General features: G+C 43.8%; 1 protein-coding gene across 1 annotated transcript in view; it reads right to left on the reverse strand.

Annotated features, from left to right (window-relative positions):
- LOC128705258 (UDP-glycosyltransferase UGT5) overlaps positions 1-9,246 on the reverse strand; it is a 64,382-nt gene extending 55,136 nt beyond the window's left edge. The window contains exons 1-3 of the mRNA XM_070103461.1: positions 9,088-9,246; positions 4,295-4,468; positions 3,744-3,998 (exon numbers count right to left, since the gene is read on the reverse strand). Of these exons, the coding sequence (XP_069959562.1) occupies positions 3,744-3,998; positions 4,295-4,468; positions 9,088-9,102 (444 nt within the window). The 5' untranslated portion in view covers positions 9,103-9,246. The remainder of the gene's footprint in view (positions 1-3,743; positions 3,999-4,294; positions 4,469-9,087) is intronic.
- Positions 9,247-23,203: the final 13,957 nt, after the last annotated feature.

Below are 23,203 nucleotides of genomic sequence, written 5' to 3' on the forward strand. Positions count from 1 at the left end.
AAGCTGCTATGCGAACTTGACACCTCAAAGGCGATGGGACCAGACAACATCTCTCTGTGGGTCCTTAAAGAGGGAGCAGAGACATTGTGTGTACCATTGACAAAGATCCTCAACTGGGCAACTCCCCGAGGTATGGAAGATGGCAAATGCAGTCCCAATTTTTAAAAAGGGAGACAGACATGAGGCACTAAACTACAGACCTGTATCACTAACGTGTATAGTATGCAAGGTCATGGAGATCATCAGGAGAGTGGTGGAGCACCTGGAAAGAAACAATGTATAATTGACAACCAGCATGGTTTCAGGGAGGGAAAATCCTGTGTCACAAACCTATTAGAGTTTTATGACAAGGTGACAGAAGTAAGACAAGAGAGAGAGGGGTGGATCGACTGCATTTTTTTTGGACTGCAAGAAGGCCTTCGACACAGTTCCTCACAAGAGGTTACTGTAAAAGCTAGAGGATCAGGCACACATAACAGGAAAGGCACTGCAATGGATAAGAGAATACCTTACAGGGAGGCAACAACGAGTCATGGTACGTGATGAGGTGTCAAAATGGGCGCCTGTGACAAGCGGGGTTCCACAGGGGTCAGTCCTAGGACCTGTGCTGTTCTTGGTATATGTGAATGACATAACGGAAGGGACAGACTCAGAAGTGTCCTTGTTTGCGGACGATGTGAAGTTAATGAGAAGAATCAAATCGGATCAGGATCAGGCAGGACTACAAAGAGACCTGGACAGGCTACAAGCCTGGTCCAGCAACTGGTTCCTTGAGTTTAAACCCACCAAATGCAAAGTCATGAAGATTGGGGAAGGGCAAAGAAGACCGCAGACACAATGTAGTTTAGATGGCCAAAGTCTGCAAACCTCACTCAAGGAAAAAGATCTGGGGGTGAGTATAACACCGAGCATATCTCCTGAGGCACACATCAATCAGATAACTGCTGCAGCATACGGGTGCCTGGCAAACCTACGGATAGCGTTCCGATACCTCAGTAAGGAGTCGTTCAAGACTCTGTGTACCATTTACGTCAGGCCCATACTGGAGTATGCAGCACCAGTTTGGAATCCACGTCAAGAAATTAGAGAAAGTGCAAAGGTTTGCAACAAGACTAGTCCCAGAGCTACGGGGATTGTCCTACGAAGAAAGGTTGAGGGAAATCGGCCTGACGACACTGGAGGCCAGGAGGGTCAGGGGAGACATGATAATTACATATAAAATACTGCACAGAATAGACGAGGTGGACAAAGACGGGGTGTTCCAGAGATGGGACACAGACACAAGAGGTCACAATTGGAAGTTGAAGACTCAGATGAATCAAAGGGATGTTAGGAAGTATTTCTTCAGTCATAGAGTAGTCAAGCCGTGGAATAGCCTAGAAAGTGAAGTAGTGGAGGCGGGAACCATACATAGTTTTAAGGCGAGGTATGATAAAGCTCATGGAGCAGGGAGAGAGAGGACCTAGTAGCTATCAGGGAAGAGGCGGGGCCAGGAGCTATGACTCGACCCCTGCAAGCACAAATAGGTGAGTACAAATAGGTGAGTACACACACACAGGGAGGAGGGAGAAGGGAACAGGTCCCATGCAGAGGCACAACCATGCCACCAAGAGTTACATGAGAAAAAAATGGCAATGTGCAAATAGGACCCAAAGGCACAGAGGGAAAGGCAATGGGAGGAGGAGAGTGAAAAGTTAGTGTTTACTCATGGGCTTCAGGAGAGCGAGAGGACACACAATGAAAGAGGCCAGGAAGAAAAACGAGAGATTGAATACATCATCAAAGAAATAGGTGAGGAGGGCATGACTGAGATAGTAAATTTTCAAAGAATAAGGGGGGGGGGTACTTGAAAGGTAGAAATCGGCCAGTCAAACTGATTTTCAAGACAGAAATGATGTGGAACACGATCCTGCAAGAGAAATCACAGCTGAAGGAATCATCACCTTACAAGAGGGTGTTTCTAGATCACGACAGAACAAGAACAGAATGACAGCAGCTGAGAGAGAAGACACAGAAACAAAGGAGCCTAGGATGAGAGACAAGGACAGTGTCAGCAGAGGACAACCAGAGAAGGGCAGCAAGAAGTGCAAGCACTCACAGAACCACCTCCAGTACCCCACAGCCAAACACACAACCCCAACACAACCCACAATCCACACTTACAGCCCCCACCCCACACTATCCTGTAGAATTGCATAGCACATTGCCAGATCCCCCACCCCCACTCACACCCCAGAACACAGTGTTGGAGAGGAAACTGAAGGTATGGTACCAATGCAGATGGAATAACGAATATGTGGGAGGAGTGGCATGAAAGAGTCAAAGAGGCACCACAGGACATCATGGCTCTTTCAGAAACCAAGCTCACAGGAATGATAACAGATGCCATCTTTCCAATGGAATATCAAATCCTGAGGAAAGACAGAGGGATCAGAGGGGGAGGAGGGGGGGGCACTGCTCATCAAAATCCAATGGGATTTTGATGAGCTGAAGAGAGGAGGCAGAGAAGCAAGAGATTACATAATAGGAACACTTCAGTCTGAAGGTTCCAAGGTGGTGACTGCAGTGATGTATAACCTTCTACAGAACACAGGAGGCCAAGGCAGGAGTATAATGAGAGTAATAGAACGATGGTTGACACACGGTCTGAAGTGGCCAGAAGGGCTCATGATAGCAGGGTAAAGCTGCTGATTGTGGGTGACTGCAAACACAAGGAAATTGACTGGGAAAACCTGGAGCCACATGGGGGCCCAGAAATATGGAGGGCTAAGATAACTGAGGTGGTACTGGAAAACCTTTCCTTTCTTCTAATAATCTGCAGTGTCTGCCACATTACCTTTTTTCACAATATTACTTGTGTTTTATAAGTCAATGAAGACGGTAAAAAAAATCTATACCCTTATCTACATTGTTCACTTAAGTAATTAACTGACAACACGGTCTACATGGCAGAAAATATTATAAAACACCAATACTATGGGAAAAGAATTATAGTATAATGTGAACTTTTGTTGACAATGTTTCGCCCACACAATGGACTTTATCAGGCCACAAACAGATCTGTGTTGGCGAAATTTATTCAAAAAAGAGTCGCAATATAATGTATTTGTGTATCACGTAATCATGTAATCATAATAATACGAATGGAAATAAGCCACAGGAGGGGTCAGGTTTGTGTCCCGTTTGGGTTCTGTAACATGGATTGAGTAATAACACTAGTTTAGGCGGTAATGAAGTATATTAACACAGAATATAAGGGTAGCAAGCCTGACCTACGTCTCTGCTCCCTGTCCATCGACTGACTTACCAGATAGTTCCTAGGGGTGAGTGGCGTTCAAAACATGCTAGGGTCAGCTGTAACAGTGAATAACAAGTGATTCACACAGACGGTTGGTAGTGAGTCACTACTGACACTGGTAACTGGTTACTGGTATGGTACTACTGAGATTTGAACCTATGGCAAGTTTCACGACTCGCTTGCCATGGCGAGTTTAATAACTCACTCGCCATAGGTTTAAACCCCACCCGTTCCAGGGTATGTATCTGTGTCTCTTTCTACCTGGTCTAAATATTACCTTGTTACCCTCAACTATTTTAGTAATATTGTTATAAAGTAATTTACTCTATATTCTCCAAATGTTTACTCTTATTATGTTCACGCAATATTCACACGTATTAAATACCCATCATTAAATATTCATGAGACACATTTAGTTCAGTAAGAAATATTACCCATCACCTACCTCATTGTACATATGGTTAATTACTACGAGATCAAATTCCTTCCTCCTATTATACAAGTTCTTCACGGCGGATATTTTGTATATATCCCTAGCAGCAGCTGGCAACACTCTCGCCATAAATTGAAAGACCCCAGTTGGGGTCACCCTGTCGTGGAAAATATTTATCGAGTCCTCCTTGGTGTATGTTAGGTTGTGAGGAACCTCTACTATGTTAGGATGTTTGGACGACTTGTGATGGTTGGTCAACATTACAATCTGAAAATGGATGTGGGTTGTTTATTTAGGTAACGTTGAAGGAATTTGGTCAAGCCCATAATAACAAACTGAGTTAAACTCATCAGTTGGGAATATAGCAGATAAATACGTAAGTTCTTAAAGCTATTCATCAAATACTTTACTACAATATTTACTAGTACATGAAGAATATATGCAGAAATATTCTCCACTCAATGTTTAAAGTAAATTCTGCAGATAAATTATTTTTCCTATATCACTACATAATTTTTTTAAGGTTAGTTCCAAATTTCAAAAATTATACATTAATGGCTTACTTTATGCCCACGGTCGGCCAGAGCCACAGCGAGAGGCATGAAGACGTTCTTGTGACTCCTGGAGGAGAATGGCAGGAGCATCAGGATCCTGTAGGACCTCTCAGGTGGAGACAACTTGCCCTTGGTGACCAATATCAACGTCGCCACCAAAGCACACATCGTTGTCAACTTCATCTGCAGACACCAAGAATCATGCTGGTAAAATATAATATATATGTTTTGTGTGTTGTCATATCAAGAAGTTAAAGTTTTTAAAACGTAATAATTAATTTCTCAGAGAAGAAAATGTTATACGTGTGAGAGTGGAGAACAGTTTGACAAGTCTGGAGGGTAAACTAAGGTAAATAAAGTAAGGGAAGGTTATCATATACACACCACTCTCAACCATATCTGTAATGTTTTATATATTACACAAAAATAAAAGTAGTTTATATCCACAAATAGCTGACTTCATTTCAAAATTCCGTCCAAATTTGGAAATAGACATTTCTGAAACATTTGAATTGCAAGCTAACATTAAATAAGGTAATAACATAGTGCCCCGATTTTCGAAAAGATTACTGTTTCCAACAGATATGGTACAATATGGTACAATATGGTACAATATGGTACAATATGGTACAATATGGTATAATATGGTACAATATGGTACAATATGGTATAATATGGTACAATATGGTACAATATGGTACAATATGGTACAGTATGGTACAATATGGTACAATATGGTACAATATGGTACAATATGGTATAATATGGTACAGTATGGTATAATATGGTACAATATGGTACAATATGGTACAATATGGTACAATATCTGTTGAAGTTTTAACCTTCACCTAGTACCAAGTGCTATTTGATCATATTAAAAGCTAATTCAGACCAACATGCTTCTAATATTATCTCCATGATAATGATCAGATACCTTCCATCTACAATATATTCAGGGAAATCAGTCATCGTTGAGGGACCGGATTCGATTCCCGGCAAGGGTGGTAACATTGGTAACATTTCCTTACCCCGGTTGTCCCTGTTCACCCATCAGAAGAAATAGGTACTTGGGTGTTAATGGACTGGTGTGGGTCGCATCCTGGGACAAAACTGACCTAATTTGACCGAAATGCAGCGCATAACATGCAGCGCCCGCTGCTGCTGCCGCTGCTGCTGCTGCTGCCGCTGCCGCCGCGCGTGCTGCTGCTGCCAGCTGCCGCAGCTGCAGCTGCTGCAGCCGCAGCGCAGCTGCTGCTGCTGCTGCCGCTGCTGCTGCTGCTGCCGCCGCTGCTGCTGCTGCTGCTGCTGCTGGCTGCTTGCTGCTGCTGCCGCGTTGCAGCTGCTGCCGCTGCTTGCTACTGCTGCTGCGCGCTGCGTTGCTGGCTGCGCCAGCTGCGCTGCTGCTGCCGTTGCCGCTGCAGCACCGCAGCGCTGCAGCTGCTGCCTGCCAGCTGCCTGCAAGCAGCTTGCTGCCGCGTTGCTGCTGTTGCCGCACTGCCAGCAGCGAGCAGCTGCGCTGCTGCAGCTGCGCCGCAGCAGCGTGCTGCCGCCTGCTGTGCTGCTGCCACAGCCGATGCAGCAGCTTGCTGCGTGCTTGCTGCTGCGCAGCGAGCAGCAGCTGCTGCGCCGCCGCTGTTGCTGCTGCTGCAGCAGCAGCAGCAGCAGTGCAGCGCTGCAAGCTGCAGCAGCGCGTTGCGCTTGCTGCAACAGCTGCTGCTGCTGCAGCAGCTGCGCGTTGCTGCCTGCCGCTGCTGCAGCTGCAGCAGCATGCAGCTGCAGCGCGCTGCTGCTGCTGCCGCAGCAGCAGCAGCAGCAGCTGCAGCAGCAGCAGCAGCAGCAGCAGCAGCAGCAGCAGCAGCAGCTTGCTTGCCGCAGCAGCGAGCAGCAGCAGCAGCAGCAGCAGCAGCTGCAGCAGCAGCACGCGAGCAGCAGCAGCAGCAGCAGCAGCAGCAGCAGCGCAGCAGCAGCAGCAGCAGCAGCAGCAGCAGCAGCAGCAGCAGCAGCAGTTAGCAGCAGCAGCAGCAGCAGCAGCGTGCAGCAGCAGCAGCAGCAGCAGCAGCAGCAGCGTGCAGAAGCAGCAGCAGCAGCGTGCAGCAGCAGCTGTAAAGCAGCAGCAGCAAGCAGCAGCAGCAGCAGCAGCAGCAGCAGCAGCAGCAGCAGCAGCAGGTTGCAGCAGCAGCTGCAGGCGAGCAGCAGCAGCAGCAGCAGCAGCAGCAGCAGCAGCAGCAGCAGCAGCAGCCGCAGCAGCAGCAGTAGGTGCAGCAGCAGCAGCAGCAGCAGCGCCGCATGCCAGCATGCAGCAGCAGCAGCAGCAGCAGCATGCAGCAGCAGCAGCAGCAGCAGCGCCGCAGCAGCAGCAGCCAGCAGCTTGCGCAGCAGCAGCAGCAGCGCGAGCAGCAGCAGCAGCCACGCAGCAGCAGCAGCAGCCGCTGCAGCAGCAGCAGCAGCAGCAGCCAGCACTTGCTGCAGCAGCCAGCAGCAGCAGCAGCAGCAGCCAGCAGTTGCCGCTGCTAGCAGCAGCAGCAAAGCTTGCGCCGCTGCAGCAGCGCGCCGCAGCGCGCAGCTGCTTGCGTTGCCTGCCAGCGCAGCAGCAGCGTTGCAGCAGCAGCAGCAGCGCGCAGCAGCGCGCTGTTGCTGCTGCTTAACCGCGCGCTGCTGCCGCCGCTGCGCTTGCTGCTGCTGCAGCAGCTGCTTGCAGCGCCGCCGCGCTGCTGCTGCCTGCCGCCAGCTGAGCAGCTAGCGCCGCTGCCGCGCTGCCTGTTGCGTTCGCTAAGCGCAGCAGCAGCTGCTGCTTGCTGCTGCTGCTGCTGCTGCAGCGCGTTGCCGCTGCTGCTGCTGCGCTGCCGCTGCAGCAGCGCGCTTGCTGCACTGCTGCTGCCGCTGCTGCTAGCTGCCTGCTGCTGCTGCGCAGCAGCAGCTGCCGCGCCAGCGTTGCTGCAGCGCTGCTTAGCCAGCCGCGCAGCTGCTGCTCCGCTGCTGCAGCTGCGCTGCTTGCTGCGCCACATGCAGCGCCAGCGCAGCAGCAGCAGCGCCGCGCTTGCTGCGCGCGCAGCAGCTGGGCGCAGCTGCAGCAGCAGCAGCAGCAGCAGCAGCAGCAGCAGCCGCTGTTAGCAGCAGCAGCAGCGAGCAGCAGCAGCAGCAGCTGCAAAGTAGTAGCAGTAGTAGTAGTAGTAGCAGCAGTATTAGTAGTAGTAGTAGTAGTAATAGTAGTAGCAGTAGTAGTAATAGTAGTAGTAGTAGTAGTAGTAGTAGTAGCAGCAGTAGTAATAGATAAACACATTATACCTGTCACATCGTATCACGTTAAATAAACAGAAAATAATTACACGTTCTGTGGTGGTACGCGAACCTGTGTGGTCAATGCACCAACACAGACTATACTAATTAATCTGAGTGGACTGTGAGGTTAATTACTTAGGTTATGTTAGGTGTGAGGTTTGTCAGGAAACCGGACAAGTGTTTCATGATGCGAGTCTTAGTCATATGATGACCCAGAACTGGAGCTTTTGGTTATTTGACCGAGGTCTTCCACGTAATTACTTTCTACGAACATCTCTTAACTACGTCTTGTGTAGCGTGTAGTGTTGAAGCTTGCTAGCGATAATGAATAATCGGAGAGGATATCCTAAATTATTACAGAACGAGATGGATATTTAACTTGACCCGTGCCCTGGTGGCAAAAACTCTCGCTTCACACGGAGAGTGTCCGGGTTCGATTCTCGGGCCGGTTTGAAACATCGGGCATGTTTCCTTACACCGGATTTCAATGTTCACCCATCAGTAAAATGGGTACCTGGGTGTCAGTGGACTGGAGTGGATCGCATCCTGGGACAAGACTAACCTAATTTGCCTGAAATGCTCAGCATAACAAGGGGCTTTCTATATAGTAATGGTACATATATCATTGATGTCAGCTATGGTATGTATACCTTGTACATGTACTTGTAGAAATAACGATATTTATTTATTTGTAATAGATATTCAGCTGAATAATAGTAAAGTGTGTTACCTGGTGAAATTTAATACTGTTTTTGTTAAAGTTCCTGCGACACCCAACAATAACCTAATCTTATCACATCAGTAAATATGTTTGTTAAGGCACAGCTACACATAAGCACCAACGGACCTAATTAACGGGAAAATCTCTGAATAAAAAGAGGCTTTCTATGTGGTAAAATGTCATTGATGTCAGGTAGGCCTATATACCTTGTAAATGTAGAAATAAAGATTATTATTATTATTATTATTATTATTATTATTATTATTATTATTATAGTTTTTATTATTATTATTATTATTTTTATTATTATTATTATTATTATTATTATTATTATTATTATTACTACATATCAATTACCTGGGACAGCCCAAAAAGTCAAAATGACTTATTTCCACTGACGTCCTTGTAATATTTTATTATTTAAAGTTTAGCAGTAAAATACAGTAAAAATTCTTTATGATTATAACCTTAACAATTACAACAGCTATGTAACTCAACTGTGAAAATCAGTTACAATAAACATAGGTACAATAAAAATGTCACATTGGTTCATGGATCTATAGAGTTATCCATAAACATTGAAACAACACTTTTAGAGCGCTGATAAAAATTATTTTTTAAATAAAGAAAGCAGACTGCAAATTTTCATTAATTCATTTTCCAATTTTCCTGAGAATAAAGGAGCGATAATTCTAAATACAAATTACTTTCCTTAAAGGTCATGGCTAGATGCCAAGGAAAGGCTCATGATCCCGGGAACTTCATTTAGTATTCCATTCCCCGGGTCCTTTAGGAGCCCTACCTGTAAGATTCTCATCACTGGGTAGCAAGTTGAGAGCACTGAAGGTTATCACACAGCAAGAAGTTGGTAGGAAACGTATGGAAAAGTACCAGGTCAGTTAAAGTAACGAGAGAGGCTGGAGAAAGTGTTCAGTCGACGATAAGATGAGAGTGACTGAAAGTGAGATTGCTTGGTCAGCTCTTGTGAGCGTCGTACACAGGTGTAGGTCAAGCTTGGGGTGGGGCTGTGAACAGGCATTAATTATATGTTGGGTTAACACAATAATCTTATCGTTTATAACAAAAAAAGGCACAATACCGTGACTGGAACGATACACAAATAACCCGCACATAGAAGAGAGGAGCTTACGATGACGTTTCGGTCCAACTTGGACCATTTACAAAGTCACACTAATCAGAAGTGGAGCAGGACGGCTATATATAGGCAGGAAGAGGTTGTGGTGGTGGTGGTGGTAGTAGTAGTAGTGGTGGTAGTAGTAGTGGTAGTAGTGGGGAACTAAGGAGGAGGAGCCAGTCAAATATAAAGAAAGGGGAGCACTGCAAGGGAGCTAGGTGCCCACAAGGGAGCTAGGTGCCCACAAGGGAGCTAGGTGCCCACAGAGGGAGAGCAAGTGCACAGAGGTGGGGGGAAGGGGAAGTGATGAAATAAATAATGAAGGAACAGAAACACGCCACAGAAGAAAGACAAAAAAAAAAAAAAGTCAAGACTAAGCATCTTACTCTCAAGACTTCATTGAACGGGTTCGCTCTCTCCCAATCTGTAAGATGCTTAGTCTTGACGTTGAGTCCCTCTTCACCAATGTCCCTCTTGATGATGTCCTTGATTTCCTTAGAGTGAAGGTCCTTGAAGGGTTTCTACATCTCCCTGTACCTATTGATGTCTTTCTTGATCTTATCCGCCTCTGTGTGGACTCTAATTCTTTTTCCTTCCAAGGGAAATATTATTCTCAAACCTTCGGTGTCGCTATGGGCTCTCCTCTCTCTCCTATCCTTGCTAATTTTTACATGGAATACTTCGAGACTGTTCTTCTTCCTACCCTCGATGTGCAACCTTCACTCTGGCTCCGCTATGTGGATGACATCTTTGCTTTGTGGCCTGGAAATATAAACACAAATGCAGTATAATGTGATCCTTTATTGACAACGTTTCACCCACACAGTGGGCTTTTTCAAGTCACACACGGATCTACCTGGGGTTGGAAGGTACGGGAGTATTTATAGTCATGTTCAGAATGTTGAGGTCAGGTGGAGAATGCTGCATCTGATGATCTACCGGGTGGAGTTATAGAGTCTTGGGTAGCTAGGCAGGGTTATTGGACAAGTTGTGAGTAGACCTTCTGCAGTGTTCTATGTTCTTATGTGGGATAGCGATGAAGAAGTTTCTTGGCGAGTGGTTCAGCTATGTTATAGAAGCCATTGTTCTGGTTGAAATTGTTGGTTATAGAGATAAAAGATGATTCCAGGATTCTTCTGTATTGAGTGTTGTCTTCTGTGGCTATAAGTCTTGAGTTTCTGTAGTTAATTATATGGTTGTGTGAATTGCGATGTTGTACACAGGCATTCCTTGTATCGTCAGTCCTGCTTGCATATTGGTGTTCTGAAATACGTGTTTGGAGGTCTCTTGATGTTTCGCCCACATATAATTTGTTGCAGTCATTACAAGGGATTATGTATACCCCTGCAGAGGATGGAGGCCTGTCCTGTCTACTACTGGTGATGTCCTTGATGGTCGTGGTTGTGGAGGTAGATACTTGGAATGATGTTTTGGCAAAGATGTTGGAAACATGTTTGGCAATGGAGTTCGTGGGAAGGACTATGTATCTCTTCTCGGCAGTGTCTTCTCTGGGTGTGTTGAAGATGTTTAATGCCCGCCCTCTGCAGTCTCTGATGAAGTGACGAGGATAGTGGAGTTTAGAAAATACTTGTTCAATTATAGTGCATTCATCCTCAAGGAATTCGTTGCTGCAGATTCTGAGTGCACGCAGGAAGAAGCCTATAATTACACCACGTTTGGTTTTGGTGTCGTGGTGAGAGTAGAAGTGGAGAAGATCGTTTTGGTTGGTGGGTTTTCGATAGACTTTAAAACGAAGTTCGTGGTCAGCTTTGCAGAGCAGAACATCAAGGAAAGGAAGAGTGTTGTCGACTTCTTCTTCAAGTGTGAACTGGATTGAAGGCTCGACCTGGTTGAGCTTGTCTTGGAGAGTTTGAACGTTGAAGCGTTTAGGAGTTATGAGGAGAATGTCGTCAACATAACGGAGCCAGGTGACAGAAGAAGGAATAATGGTGGAGAAACGTTCGACTTCTAGATGTTCCATGTATAGGTTCGCCAGGACTGCACTGAGTGGCGAACCCATGGGTAGTCCAAAAGTCTGCTGAAAGAGGTGATTTTCGAAAGAGAAACACGTAAAGCCAACACATAGCTCAACAAGGTCGATGAAATCGCTGGCTGGAATGGGAAGATCAAGTGAATCGTCAATTTTCCTGCGCAAGAGATCGATGGCTTGTGTAGTAGGTACTTTAGTGAATAGGGAAGTCACGTCAAGGCTGGAAAGTTTCTTGTTCCTGATGTTGATGTTGCGAATGCGATTGAGAAGATCACCTGAGTGTTTGAGATGTGCTGGACTGATAGTGCCCAAGAGTTTAGAGAGGTGTTTGGCGAGAATTCCTGAGAGCTGGTGGGGAGCACTGCCTATTCCCGAGGATATGGGCCTCAGTGGGATACCAGGCTTGTGAGTCTTTGGCAGGCCGTACATTCTGGCAGGTCTGGGGTTGCTGGGCATGGTGTGCAGAAGTTTCTTCCCTTGTTCTGAGCCCCTCAGAATGCGGCGAGTCCTTTGAAGAAAAGTTTTAGTAAGGTTGTCCACTTGGTTAGTTGTGAGAGGTTTGTAGGTATCTGGGTCATTAAGAAGATTGAGCATTTTGTTCCTGTAATCGTCAGTGTTCATGATAACAACACCACCTCCTTTATCAGCGGTGGTGACCCTGATGGTCGTGTCTTCTGCTAAACCTTTGAGTGCATTGATGTAACGTCGAGGTATGACTGGGGAGCTGCGTGTTGAGATGGCTGCTGAGATGATGCCTTGAAGATAGCCTTTTTGGAAGTCGGAGTCATTGTGTCTGTAGTTTTTGGCGATGAAATTGAGGTCTTGTTTTGGTTTCGTAATTCCTGTTGCGAATTTGAGGCCTAAGCTGAGGGCTTCAGTTTCTGTGGTTGACAGTGGACGAGATGAAACATTTTGAACAATTTCAGGTCTTCCTAAACTTTTCCAATTACTATTATCGCAGAGTGTTTGTAGTTTCCTAGTAAGTCTGATCTTCTGTTGAACATTCGCTGTGGTAACTCTGCTGCGAATGATTTCGGCGGTGCGTCTGTTCATGTTGCCCCGGAGTGTTGTGCCTAGTGTTCTGGCTTGGATAATAGTAATTGGAAAAGTTTAGGAAGACCTGAAATTATTCAAAATCTTTCATCTCGTCCACTGTCAACCACAGAAACTGAAGCCCTCAGCTTAGGCCTCAAATTCGCAACAGGAATTACGAAACCAAAACAAGCCCTCAATTTCATCGCCAAAAACTACAGACACAATGACTCCGAGTTCCAAAAAGGCTATCTTCAAGGCATCATTTCAGCAGCCATCTCAACACGCAGCTCTTCAGTCATACCTCGACGTTACATCAATGCACTCAAAGGTTTAGCAGAAGACACGACCATCAGGGTCACCACAGCTGATAAAGGAGGTGGTGTTGTTATCATGAACACTGACGATTACAGGAACAAAATGCTCAATCTACTTAATGACCCAGATACCTACAAACCTCTCACAACTAACCAAGTGGACAACCTTACTAAAACTTTTCTTCAAAGGACTCGCCGCATTCTGAGGGGCTCAGAACAAGGGAAGAAACTTCTGCACACCATGCCCAGCAACCCCAGACCTGCCAGAATGTACGGCCTGCCAAAGACTCACAAGCCTGGTATCCCACTGAGGCCCATATCCTCGGGAATAGGCAGTGCTCCCCACCAGCTCTCAGGAATTCTCGCCAAACACCTCTCTAAACTCTTGGGCACTATCAGTCCAGCACATCTCAAACACTCAGGTGATCTTCTCAATCGCATTCGCAACATCAACATCAGGAACAAGAAACTTTCCAGCCTTGACATGACTTCCCTATTCACTAAAGTACCTACTACACAAGCCATCGATCTCTTGCGCAGGAAAATTGACGATTCACTTGATCTTCCCATTCCAGCCAGCGATTTCATCGACCTTGTTGAGCTATGTGTTGGCTTTACGTGTTTCTCTTTCGAAAATCACCTCTTTCAGCAGACTTTTGGACTACCCATGGGTTCGCCACTCAGTGCAGTCCTGGCGAACCTATACATGCAACATCTAGAAGCCGAACGTTTCTCCACCATTATTCCTTCGTCTGTCACCTGGCTCCGTTATGTTGACGACATTCTCCTCATAACTCCTAAACGCTTCAACGTTCAAGCTCTCCAAGACAAGCTCAACCAGGTCGAGCCTTCAATCCAGTTCACACTTGAAGAAGAAGTCGACAACACTCTTCCTTTCCTTGATGTTCTGCTCTGCAAAGCTGACCACGAACTTCGTTTTAAAGTCTATCGAAAACCCACCAACCAAAACGATCTTCTCCACTTCTACTCTCACCACGACACCAAAACCAAACGTGGTGTAATTATAGGCTTCTTCCTGCGTGCACTCAGAATCTGCAGCAACGAGTTCCTTGAGGATGAATGCACTATAATTGAACAAGTATTTTCTAAACTCCACTATCCTCGTCACTTCATCAGAGACTGCAGACGGCGGGCATTAAACATCTTCAACACACCCAGAGAAGACACTGCCGAGAAGAGATACATAGTCTTTCCCACCAACTCCATTGCCAAACATGTTTCCAACATCTTTGCCAAAACATCATTCCAAGTATCTACCTCCACAACCACGACCATCAAGGACATCACCAGTAGTAGACAGGACAAGCCTCCATCCTCTGCAGGGGTATACATAATCCCTTGTAATGACTGCAACAAATTATATGTGGGCGAAACATCAAGAGACCTCCAAACACGTATTTCAGAACACCAATATGCAAGCAGGACTGACGATACAAGGAATGCCTGTGTACAACATCGCAATTCACACAACCATTTAATTAACTACAGAAACTCAAGACTTATAGCCACAGAAGACAACACCCAATACAGAAGAATCCTGGAATCATCGTTTTTCTCTATAACCAACAATTTCAACCAGAACAATGGCTTCTATAACATAGCTGAACCACTCGCCAAGAAACTTCTTCATCGCTATCCCACATAAGAACATAGAACACTGCAGAAGGTCTACTCACAACTTGTCCAATACCCCTGCCTAGCTACCCAAGACTCTATAACTCCACCCGGTAGATCATCAGATGCAGCATTCTCCACCTGACCTCAACATTCTGAACATGACTATAAATACTCCCGTACCTTCCAACCCCAGGTAGATCCGTGTGTGACTTGAAAAAGCCCACTGTGTGGGTGAAACGTTGTCAATAAAGGATCACATTATACTGCATTTGTGTTTATATTTGCATTGTGTCGGTATTTTATACCATTTATTTCCTTTGTGGCCTCATGACGCCAATATCTTCCAACCTTTTCTTGAAGCTCTTAATAATCTTGCCCCTTCCATTAAGTTTAAAGCTGAATGGGAATCAAATTCCTTGCTTACTTTCCTTGATGTCCATGTCCACCGCTCAGATACAGGTTTTTCCTTTTCCGTTTACCGAAAACCTATGCACAGTGTCATGTACATTCACTACTTTTCCTATCATGCTTCCCCTGTCAAGAAAAGTGTTCTTATCTCCCTCTTTCTCCGTGCCCTCCGCATCTGTGATCCTCAGTTCCTTCCAGCAGAAATTTCCACTCTTCATAATTCGTTTTCCCGTCTTGGCTACCCTTCCCATTTCATAGACTCTGCCTTCTCACGTGCTAAACGTAATTTCTTCTCTCCCAAACTCTCTACTCCTGGGAACTCTTCTGTCCTCTGCCTTCCCTACATTTCCGGTCTTTCTAATCTCAACAATTCTCTCCGTCCCTTAGACATCAATCTTACTTTCCGCCAGACTAACACTCTTCGCACTAATCTCGTTCATACTTCTCCTCCCTCTACAGATGTTCCTGGTGTTTACTCTATTTCTTGCTCCTCCTGTCCTCTTCAATAATTTGGAGAAACTGGCCGATCTCTTTCTGACAGACTTAGGGAGCACAAAAATAGTGTTAGGCTTGCCGTCACTAACAATGCTCTTTACTGTCACGTCAGAGATCACAGCCATCCTATTGACTGGTCTTCTGCTAAAACTGTCTTCCCTACTTCCAACTTCAACAGTCGCCGTCTAGTTGAATTCTCTCTAATACACAACTTTCCTTGTATAAATCTTAGTCCTGGCTTCGTCTCTGTAGATGCCTTCCTCTCCCACTACATTGTAAAATGCTCCAAACTTCAGAACACCCGTGACTTAACCTGATTCCTCATTTTTTCTTCTTCTCCCTCTTCCCCTTTCCTCTTTCCTTTTTTTTGTCTTTCTTCTGTCGCGTGTTTCTATTCCTTCATTATTTATCTCATCACTTCCCCTTCCCCTCACCTCTGTGCACTTGCTCTCCCTCTGTGGGCACCTAGCTCCCTTGTGGGCACCTAGCTCCCTTGTGGGCACCTAGCTCCCTTGCAGTGCTCCCCTTTCTTTATATTTGACTGGCTCCTCCTCCTTAGTTCCCCACTAATACCACTACTATTTCTACTACCACCACTACTACTATTACTACTACCACCACTACTAATACTACTACTACCACCACTACTACCTCTTACTGCCTATATATAGCCGTCCTGCTCCACCTATGATTAGTGTGACTTTGAAAATGGTCCAAGTCGGACCGAAACGTCGTCGTAAGCTCCTCTTTTCTATGTGCGGGTTATTTGTGTATCTTATCTATCTAAAAAAAAAAATGTAATTAGGGGTTAACCTGAATAGAAAAACCTTAAAAATAAAACAGCGATGTGTTCAGTTCATCACTCTTGTAGATGGACTGAACACATCGATTCCAGGTTGAGGGATTGATTACCTCAAACTTCTCCTCTCCTTACCCACTTCTACTTTGTATTGGACTGATGAAGCCACTGTGTGGCGAAACGTTTCTTCAATAAAGATTCCCATGTGTTGCATAAGTGTCTCAATTCTTCAATGTTTGTCTTATACTTACCTAGTTGTGGTTGGGAGGGTCGAGTCACAGCTCCTGGCCCCTGGCGTGTGGTGTTCCAACTTGCTAGTGAAAAATGAATAATCGATGAGGGCATCTAAAATTATTACAGAACGAATTGGATATTTAAGTTGACCCGTGCCCTGGTGGCAAAAACTCTCGCTTCTCACGGTGAGGGTCCGGGTTCGATTCTTGGGCGGTTTGAAACATTGGACGTGTTTCCTTACACTTCTTGTCTATGTTCACCCATCAGTGTAATGGTTACCTGGGTGTCAGTGGACTGGTGTGGATCGCATCCTGGGACAAGACTGACCTAATTTGCCTGAAATGCTCAGCATAACAAGGGGCTTTCTATATAGTAATGGTACATATATCATTGACGTCAGCTATGGTCTGTATACCTTGTACATGTACTTGTAGAAATAACGATATTTATTTGTAATAGATATTCAGCTGAATAATAGTAAAGTGTGTTACCTCGTGAACTTTAATACCGTTATTGTTAAAGTTCCTGCGACACCCAACAATAACTTATTCTTATCACATCAGTAAATATGTTTGTTAAGGCACAGCTACACATAAGCACCAACTGACCTAATTTACTGGAAAATCTCTGAATAAAAAGGGGCTTTCCATGTAGTAATATGTCATTGATGTCAGGTAGGCCTATATACCTTGTAAATGTAGAAATAAAGATTTAATATTATTATTATTATTATTAGTAGTAGTAGTAGTAGTAATAGTAGCATAGTAGTAGTACTATTACTATTACTATTACTATATGTCAGTTACCTGGGACTGCCCAAAATGTCAAAGTGACTTGTTTCCATTGAGATCCTTGTAATATTTTGTTATTTAAAGTTTGGAAGTAAGATACAATAGAAATTGTTAATGATTATAACTTTAACAATTACAACAGCAAAATAATTCAACTCTGAAAATCAATTACAGTTAACATAGATGCAAAGAAGAGGCAGTTAGGGTAAGATATAAACAGCTATTGGAGAATAGTTGAGTGTGAAGACTTACTCAGCCCTGTAACAACTTCAGTCAGTATTACCAAGGCTGGCTCCTCCTCATGAAAACTAATGAATAGAAAAAGAATAAAAACTGACAAACATAAACACTTTATTATTAAAAAAATATAAAATATAAAATACTCAAATATGAAATATTTAACCTACTTTAAAGAAAAATGAAAAATAAAAAATGTAAATGATATTTAACTTCAATGCTAATATATAAAAAGGGTGTCTGATGTTGGTGACACTGCGTGTTGTTGAAATCGTAGCCGTTGCTGATGTGAGGGGAGGGGTCACAGGTGTTGGTGACAACCCAACGGCTCGTTCTTCACAGAGTCTATAGCCGTGAATAATCAGTCCAGATGACAGGAAAGCAGGTTCTTTACCACTAAAATGATGAGGGGTTATGTCCTGAGACTGCATAAACAGGTAAGTAGATCCAACATGGGACGTCTCGGGACGTTAGTCCATCTCCTTCAATGCTTCGCGTTGGTTGGCAGGTGACCCAATCTGTCATTCCAAGAGTTGTGCTGGGAGCTGTGAGTCTAGTGATTACTGTTTGGCCAGAGCCCCACACACGTCACCTTTCGGGGGGGAGGGATAGTGGGAGCTAGACTGACCCTACCTTAACAAGCAGCCGGCAATGAAACTATTGTTACTATATACTCGCTCGCTACTATCTGTTGAACTTTTTCCTCACAATGAGCTAATGAGAGCATAGGCAATGAGGTCGAAGAGGTATTGTGTGTTAGAGTGTTCAGCAGAAGTTTGTGGGTACAGGAAAGTGGGTGCGGGAGGGAAGAGGAATAATGATGTAAAGAGAGTAGTAAGGGAGAAAAAGTTAGCATATGAGAAGTTTTTACAAAGCAGAGGTGATGCAAGGAGGGAAGAGTATATGAAGAAAAAGAGAGAGGATAAGAGAGTGGTGAAGCAATGTAAAAAGAGAGCAAATGAGGGAGTGGGTGAGATGTCATCAGCAAATTTTGTTGAAAATCAGAAAAAGTTTTGGAGTGAGATTAACAAGTTAAGAAAGCCTAGAGAACAAACGGATTTGTCAGTTAAAAATAGGAGAGGAGAGTTATTAAATGGAGAGTTAGAGGTATTGGGAAGATGGAAGGAATATTTTGAGGAATTGTTAAATGTTGATGAAGATAGGGAAGCTGTGATTTCGTGTATAGGTCAAGGAGGTAAGGCAGCCGGGATTGATGGGATAAAGATAGAAATGTTAAACGCAAGTGGGGATATAGTTTTGGAGTGGTTGGTGCAATTATTTAATAAATGTATGGAAGAGGGTAAGGTACCTAGGGATTGGCAGAGAGAATGCATAGTTCCTTTGTATAAAGGCAAAGGGGATAAAAGAGAGTGCAAAAATTATAGGGGGATAAGTTTGTTGAGTGTACCTGGTAAAGTGTATGGTAGAGTTATAATTGAAAGACTTAAGAGTAAGACGGAGAATAGGATAGCAGATGAACAAGGAGGGTTTAGGAAAGGTAGGGGGTGTGTGGACCAGGTGTTTACAGTGAAACAAATAAGTGAACAATATTTAGATAAGGCTAAAGAGGTTTTTGTGGCATTTATGGATCTGGAAAAGGCGTATGACAGAGTGGATAGGGGGCGAATGTGGCAGATGTTGCAGGTGTATGGTGTAGGAGGTAGGTTACTGAAAGCAGAGAAGAGTTTTTACGAGGATAGTGAGGATCAAGTTAGAGTATGTAGGAAAGAGGGAGATTATTTCCCAGTAAAAACTAGGCCTTAGACTAGGATGCGTGATGTCACCGTGGTTTTTTAATATATTTATAGATGGAGTTGTAAGAGAAGTAAATGCGAGGGTCTTGGCAAGAGGCGTGGAGTTAAAAGATAAAGAATCACACATAAAGTGGGAGTTGTCACAGTTGCTCTTTGCTGATGACACTGTGCTCTTGGGAGATTCTGAAGAGAAGTTGCAGAGATTGGTGGATGAATTTGGTAGGGTATGCAAAATAAGAAAATTAAAAGTGAATACAGGAAAGAGTAAGGTTATGAGGATAACAAAAAGATTAGGTGATGAAAGATTGGATATCAGATTGGAGGGAGAGAGTATGGAGGAGAAGAATCTATTCAGATATTTGGGAGTGGACGTGTCAGCGGATGGGTCTATGAAAGATGAGGTGAATCATAGAATTGATGAGGGGAAAAGGGTGAGCGGTGCACTTAGGAGTCTGTGGAGACAAAGAACTTTGTCCTTGGAGGCAAAGAGGGGAATGTATGAGAGTATAGTTTTACCAACGCTCTTATATGGGTGTGAAGCATGGGTGATGAATGTTGCAGCGAGGAGAAGGCTGGAGGCAGTGGAGATGTCATGTCTGAGGGCAATGAGTGGTGTGAATATAATGCAGAGAATTCGTAGTTCGGAAGTTAGGAGGAGGTGCGGGATTACCAAAACTGTTGTCAAGAGGGCTGAGGAAGGGTTGTTGAGGTGGTTCGGACATGTAGAGAGAATGGAGCGAAACAGAATGACTTCAAGAGTGTATCAGTCTGTAGTGGAAGGAAGGCGGGGTAGGGTTCGGCCTAGGAAAGGTTGGAGGGAGGGGGTAAAGGAGGTTTTGTGTGCGAGGGGCTTGGACTTCCAGCAGGCATTCGTGAGCGTGTTTGATAGGAGTGAATGGAGTCAAATGGTTTTTAATACTTGACGTGCTGTTGGAGTGTGAGCAAAGTAACATTTATGAAGGGATTCAGGGAAATCGGCAGGCCGGACTTGAGTCCTGGACATGGGAAGTACAGTGCCTGCACTCTGAAGGATGGGTGTTAATGTTGCAGTTTAAAAACTGTAGTGTAAAGCACCCTTCTGGCAAGACAGTGATGGAGTGAATGATGGTAAAAGTTTTTCTTTTTCGGGCCACCCTGCCTTGGTGGAAATTAGCCAGTGTGTTAATAAAAATACTAGATGCAATAAGAATTTCACACTGGCTGATGGATCTATAGAGTTATCCATAAACATTGAAACAACACTTATAGAGAGCTGATAAATAATATATATTAAATAAATAAAGAAGATAGGCAGATTGCAATTATTCATTAATTCATTTTCCAGTTTTCCTGTGGATAAATAAATTTTTAGGTTCAAAGAAGCGATAATTCCAAATACAAATTACTTCCCTTAAATGTAATGTCTAGATGCCAGGAATAGGTTCATGATCCCGGGAACTTCATTTAGTATTCCATTCCCCGGGTCCTTTAGGATCCCTACCTATAAGATTCTCATCACTGGTTAGCAAGTTGAGAGCACTGAAGGTTAACACACAGCAAGAAGTTGGTAGGAAACGTATGGAAAAGTACAAGGTCATTTTTTTATTTAAAACATAGAACAAATAGAAGGATGTATAAGAGTATAATAAAATTAAAACTATACTGGATATTAACAATAACTTAAATTACACAGTCCCAGTACAGAAAATAAAAACTATAGATAATGGCCAAATTACAACCAGATACACAACCCACAACATATCCTACACAACCCTCCTTTACAACAATTATTATTGCCAGTGTAGCCACAGCTGACACTTCCCTCCCCCCACTTAAATATTTACATTCACCGTTCTAAAAAACATACCATTAATTATCCTAATTTAGGGTCATACCCTGACCTCATTAAAAACTTAATGAACATTTACCAATAGTTGGTGGTACATGAACATCAATAACACAAAAACATAAAATTACAGAATAAAACAGATATGAACATTACATGCCTATACACCCATATACCTTTATAAGCAGAAGAATAATCACCAACAATGTATAATATCAACATTAATGTAATGACCATGATATTCAAGCTCTTATAACAATATTACATAACGTGAAGTTCACGCTTTAAAATACAAGAAAATACACCTCATGCTACATTATCAGTAAAATACTAGGATATGTAAATATTTTAAAAGAATCCAATACTAGGACATGAATAAGATTATCCAAATGTTTCATCGTGATTTTTAGTAAGATAACAACACCATATCAAACTCCTTATAACATCTAACACGCCACATACAAACATATCAAAACTTAACACACATTCCACCAGACTAGACTTTCTCTGTGCCTTCTAGCACGTGCCTAACTAGTATTACATACAAATAAATATACAATGAATATTAATTTAGGGTACTGATCCTTATTCACACATGACTGCGTAATATGTAATTACTTCCAAAAAAAAAAAAAAAAAAAAAAGATACAGGAACACATTACAAAAATTTCAAAAAACCTCAATGTTTCAAGGAACATAGTGAAAGGAAATCCCTCTCAAGTTAAAATTCACTTGAAGAACAGTACAAGCGGGACATAATTCGCTACCAAAGAAAAAATCATATATTACATATATTATATATTTATAAATGTTATATAATTAAACTGTCATTTATACCTTCCCCAACAAGGGAACTGAACAAAATATATCTTTCACACCATCACATCCAGTTCCACACGTGTACCTCCAGTCGCACCCATCCACCCATCACTTCACACCCGAGGAAGTCAGCCCGTTGAATACCCCTGACTCCCCCCCGCACCTTTTACTAACATACTCACCCCGGCAGTTAAAACCCCGTTATAACGCCCTTAAATTCCCTATTGTTAGTCCTCTTTAACCTTCGGAAAATACCTCAACCCCACCTTTTCCCATATATGTCTCTATTGCGACACCAAGTTCGATAAAACGTCGCTGCCAAAATCCTTCTCAGCACTTTCCCACCCTCCTTTCCCCTCATACCCCACAAAACATATATGTAGTCCACGATTACGTATGATAAACCCCTTGCAACACCCTTATCCACCCCACTGATATCAAGACTCAACGCTCTCAATACCGACACACCATGACCCCCCACCCTTGCCACTACCTTACCCATCCATACCATGATGCACTCCAAACATTAACAAAAATAGGCAACATGATACGCAGTCTCCCCCACCGTCGATGACCCTCCTATCTCGGAGCATCGCTCCCGTTGGCAATATACCATGATAGAAACGATACATAACCTCACGGGCCCTAGGTCGTATCCTTAATTTACTAAATCTTTGTCATATTACATCCCATGCATACATGGGGTAGATCCCTTCTACCGGCACCACTACATGTCCCTCTAACAATTTACACAAAGTTCCCACCTTTACTTTTCCCGGTTCCCTGGCTAACACTAAGACACATAACACTTTTTCACATTCCTTCATTTCCGCTCTCCCATACCATTTCCATAGGTGATCATGTACCTTATCTAGCCATCCCCCCCCCTCCATCCACCTGCACGCATCACTTCCCTCTTAATGAACACACAATTCACATTCTTTCTCAAGTCCAAAAAACCCAACCCTCCCATACATGCCGGCAATGTCACTACCTCCCTTCGCAACCAGTGGCAAACTGAACCACACAAGAATCTGAACACCATTCTAAGAATACTCGTGATCGCGTTCCTGTTAATGGCAACACTGCCAATACAAACCAGACTTTACTATATAGTAATACATTGATAACAATCGCTTGTTGCCTAAGGGTTAAATGGTGAGGTTGCAGCATTCCCAAACATCGCTGCACCTGTTCAACCATCTTATTCGAATTATTGACCCTTGCAGCACTTAGGTCAGCCTCATATATGACACTACAAATTTTTAGACTCCCAGTCTGATGCTGCACGACATCACATCCCCATTTTAATCTCCCTGCCCACTCTCCTAGCCCCATTATCATTGACTTCAGATTTACCTTCATCCCAGTAGTTCTCCCAAACATGTGTACAACTTCACCTAAAACTTCTAACAGTGTCTCCTCACACACCAGAATAGTTGTA

The sequence above is a fragment of the Cherax quadricarinatus genome, chromosome 85 (assembly GCF_038502225.1).
Source record: "Cherax quadricarinatus isolate ZL_2023a chromosome 85, ASM3850222v1, whole genome shotgun sequence".
NCBI classification, from domain to species: Eukaryota; Metazoa; Arthropoda; class Malacostraca; order Decapoda; family Parastacidae; genus Cherax; species Cherax quadricarinatus.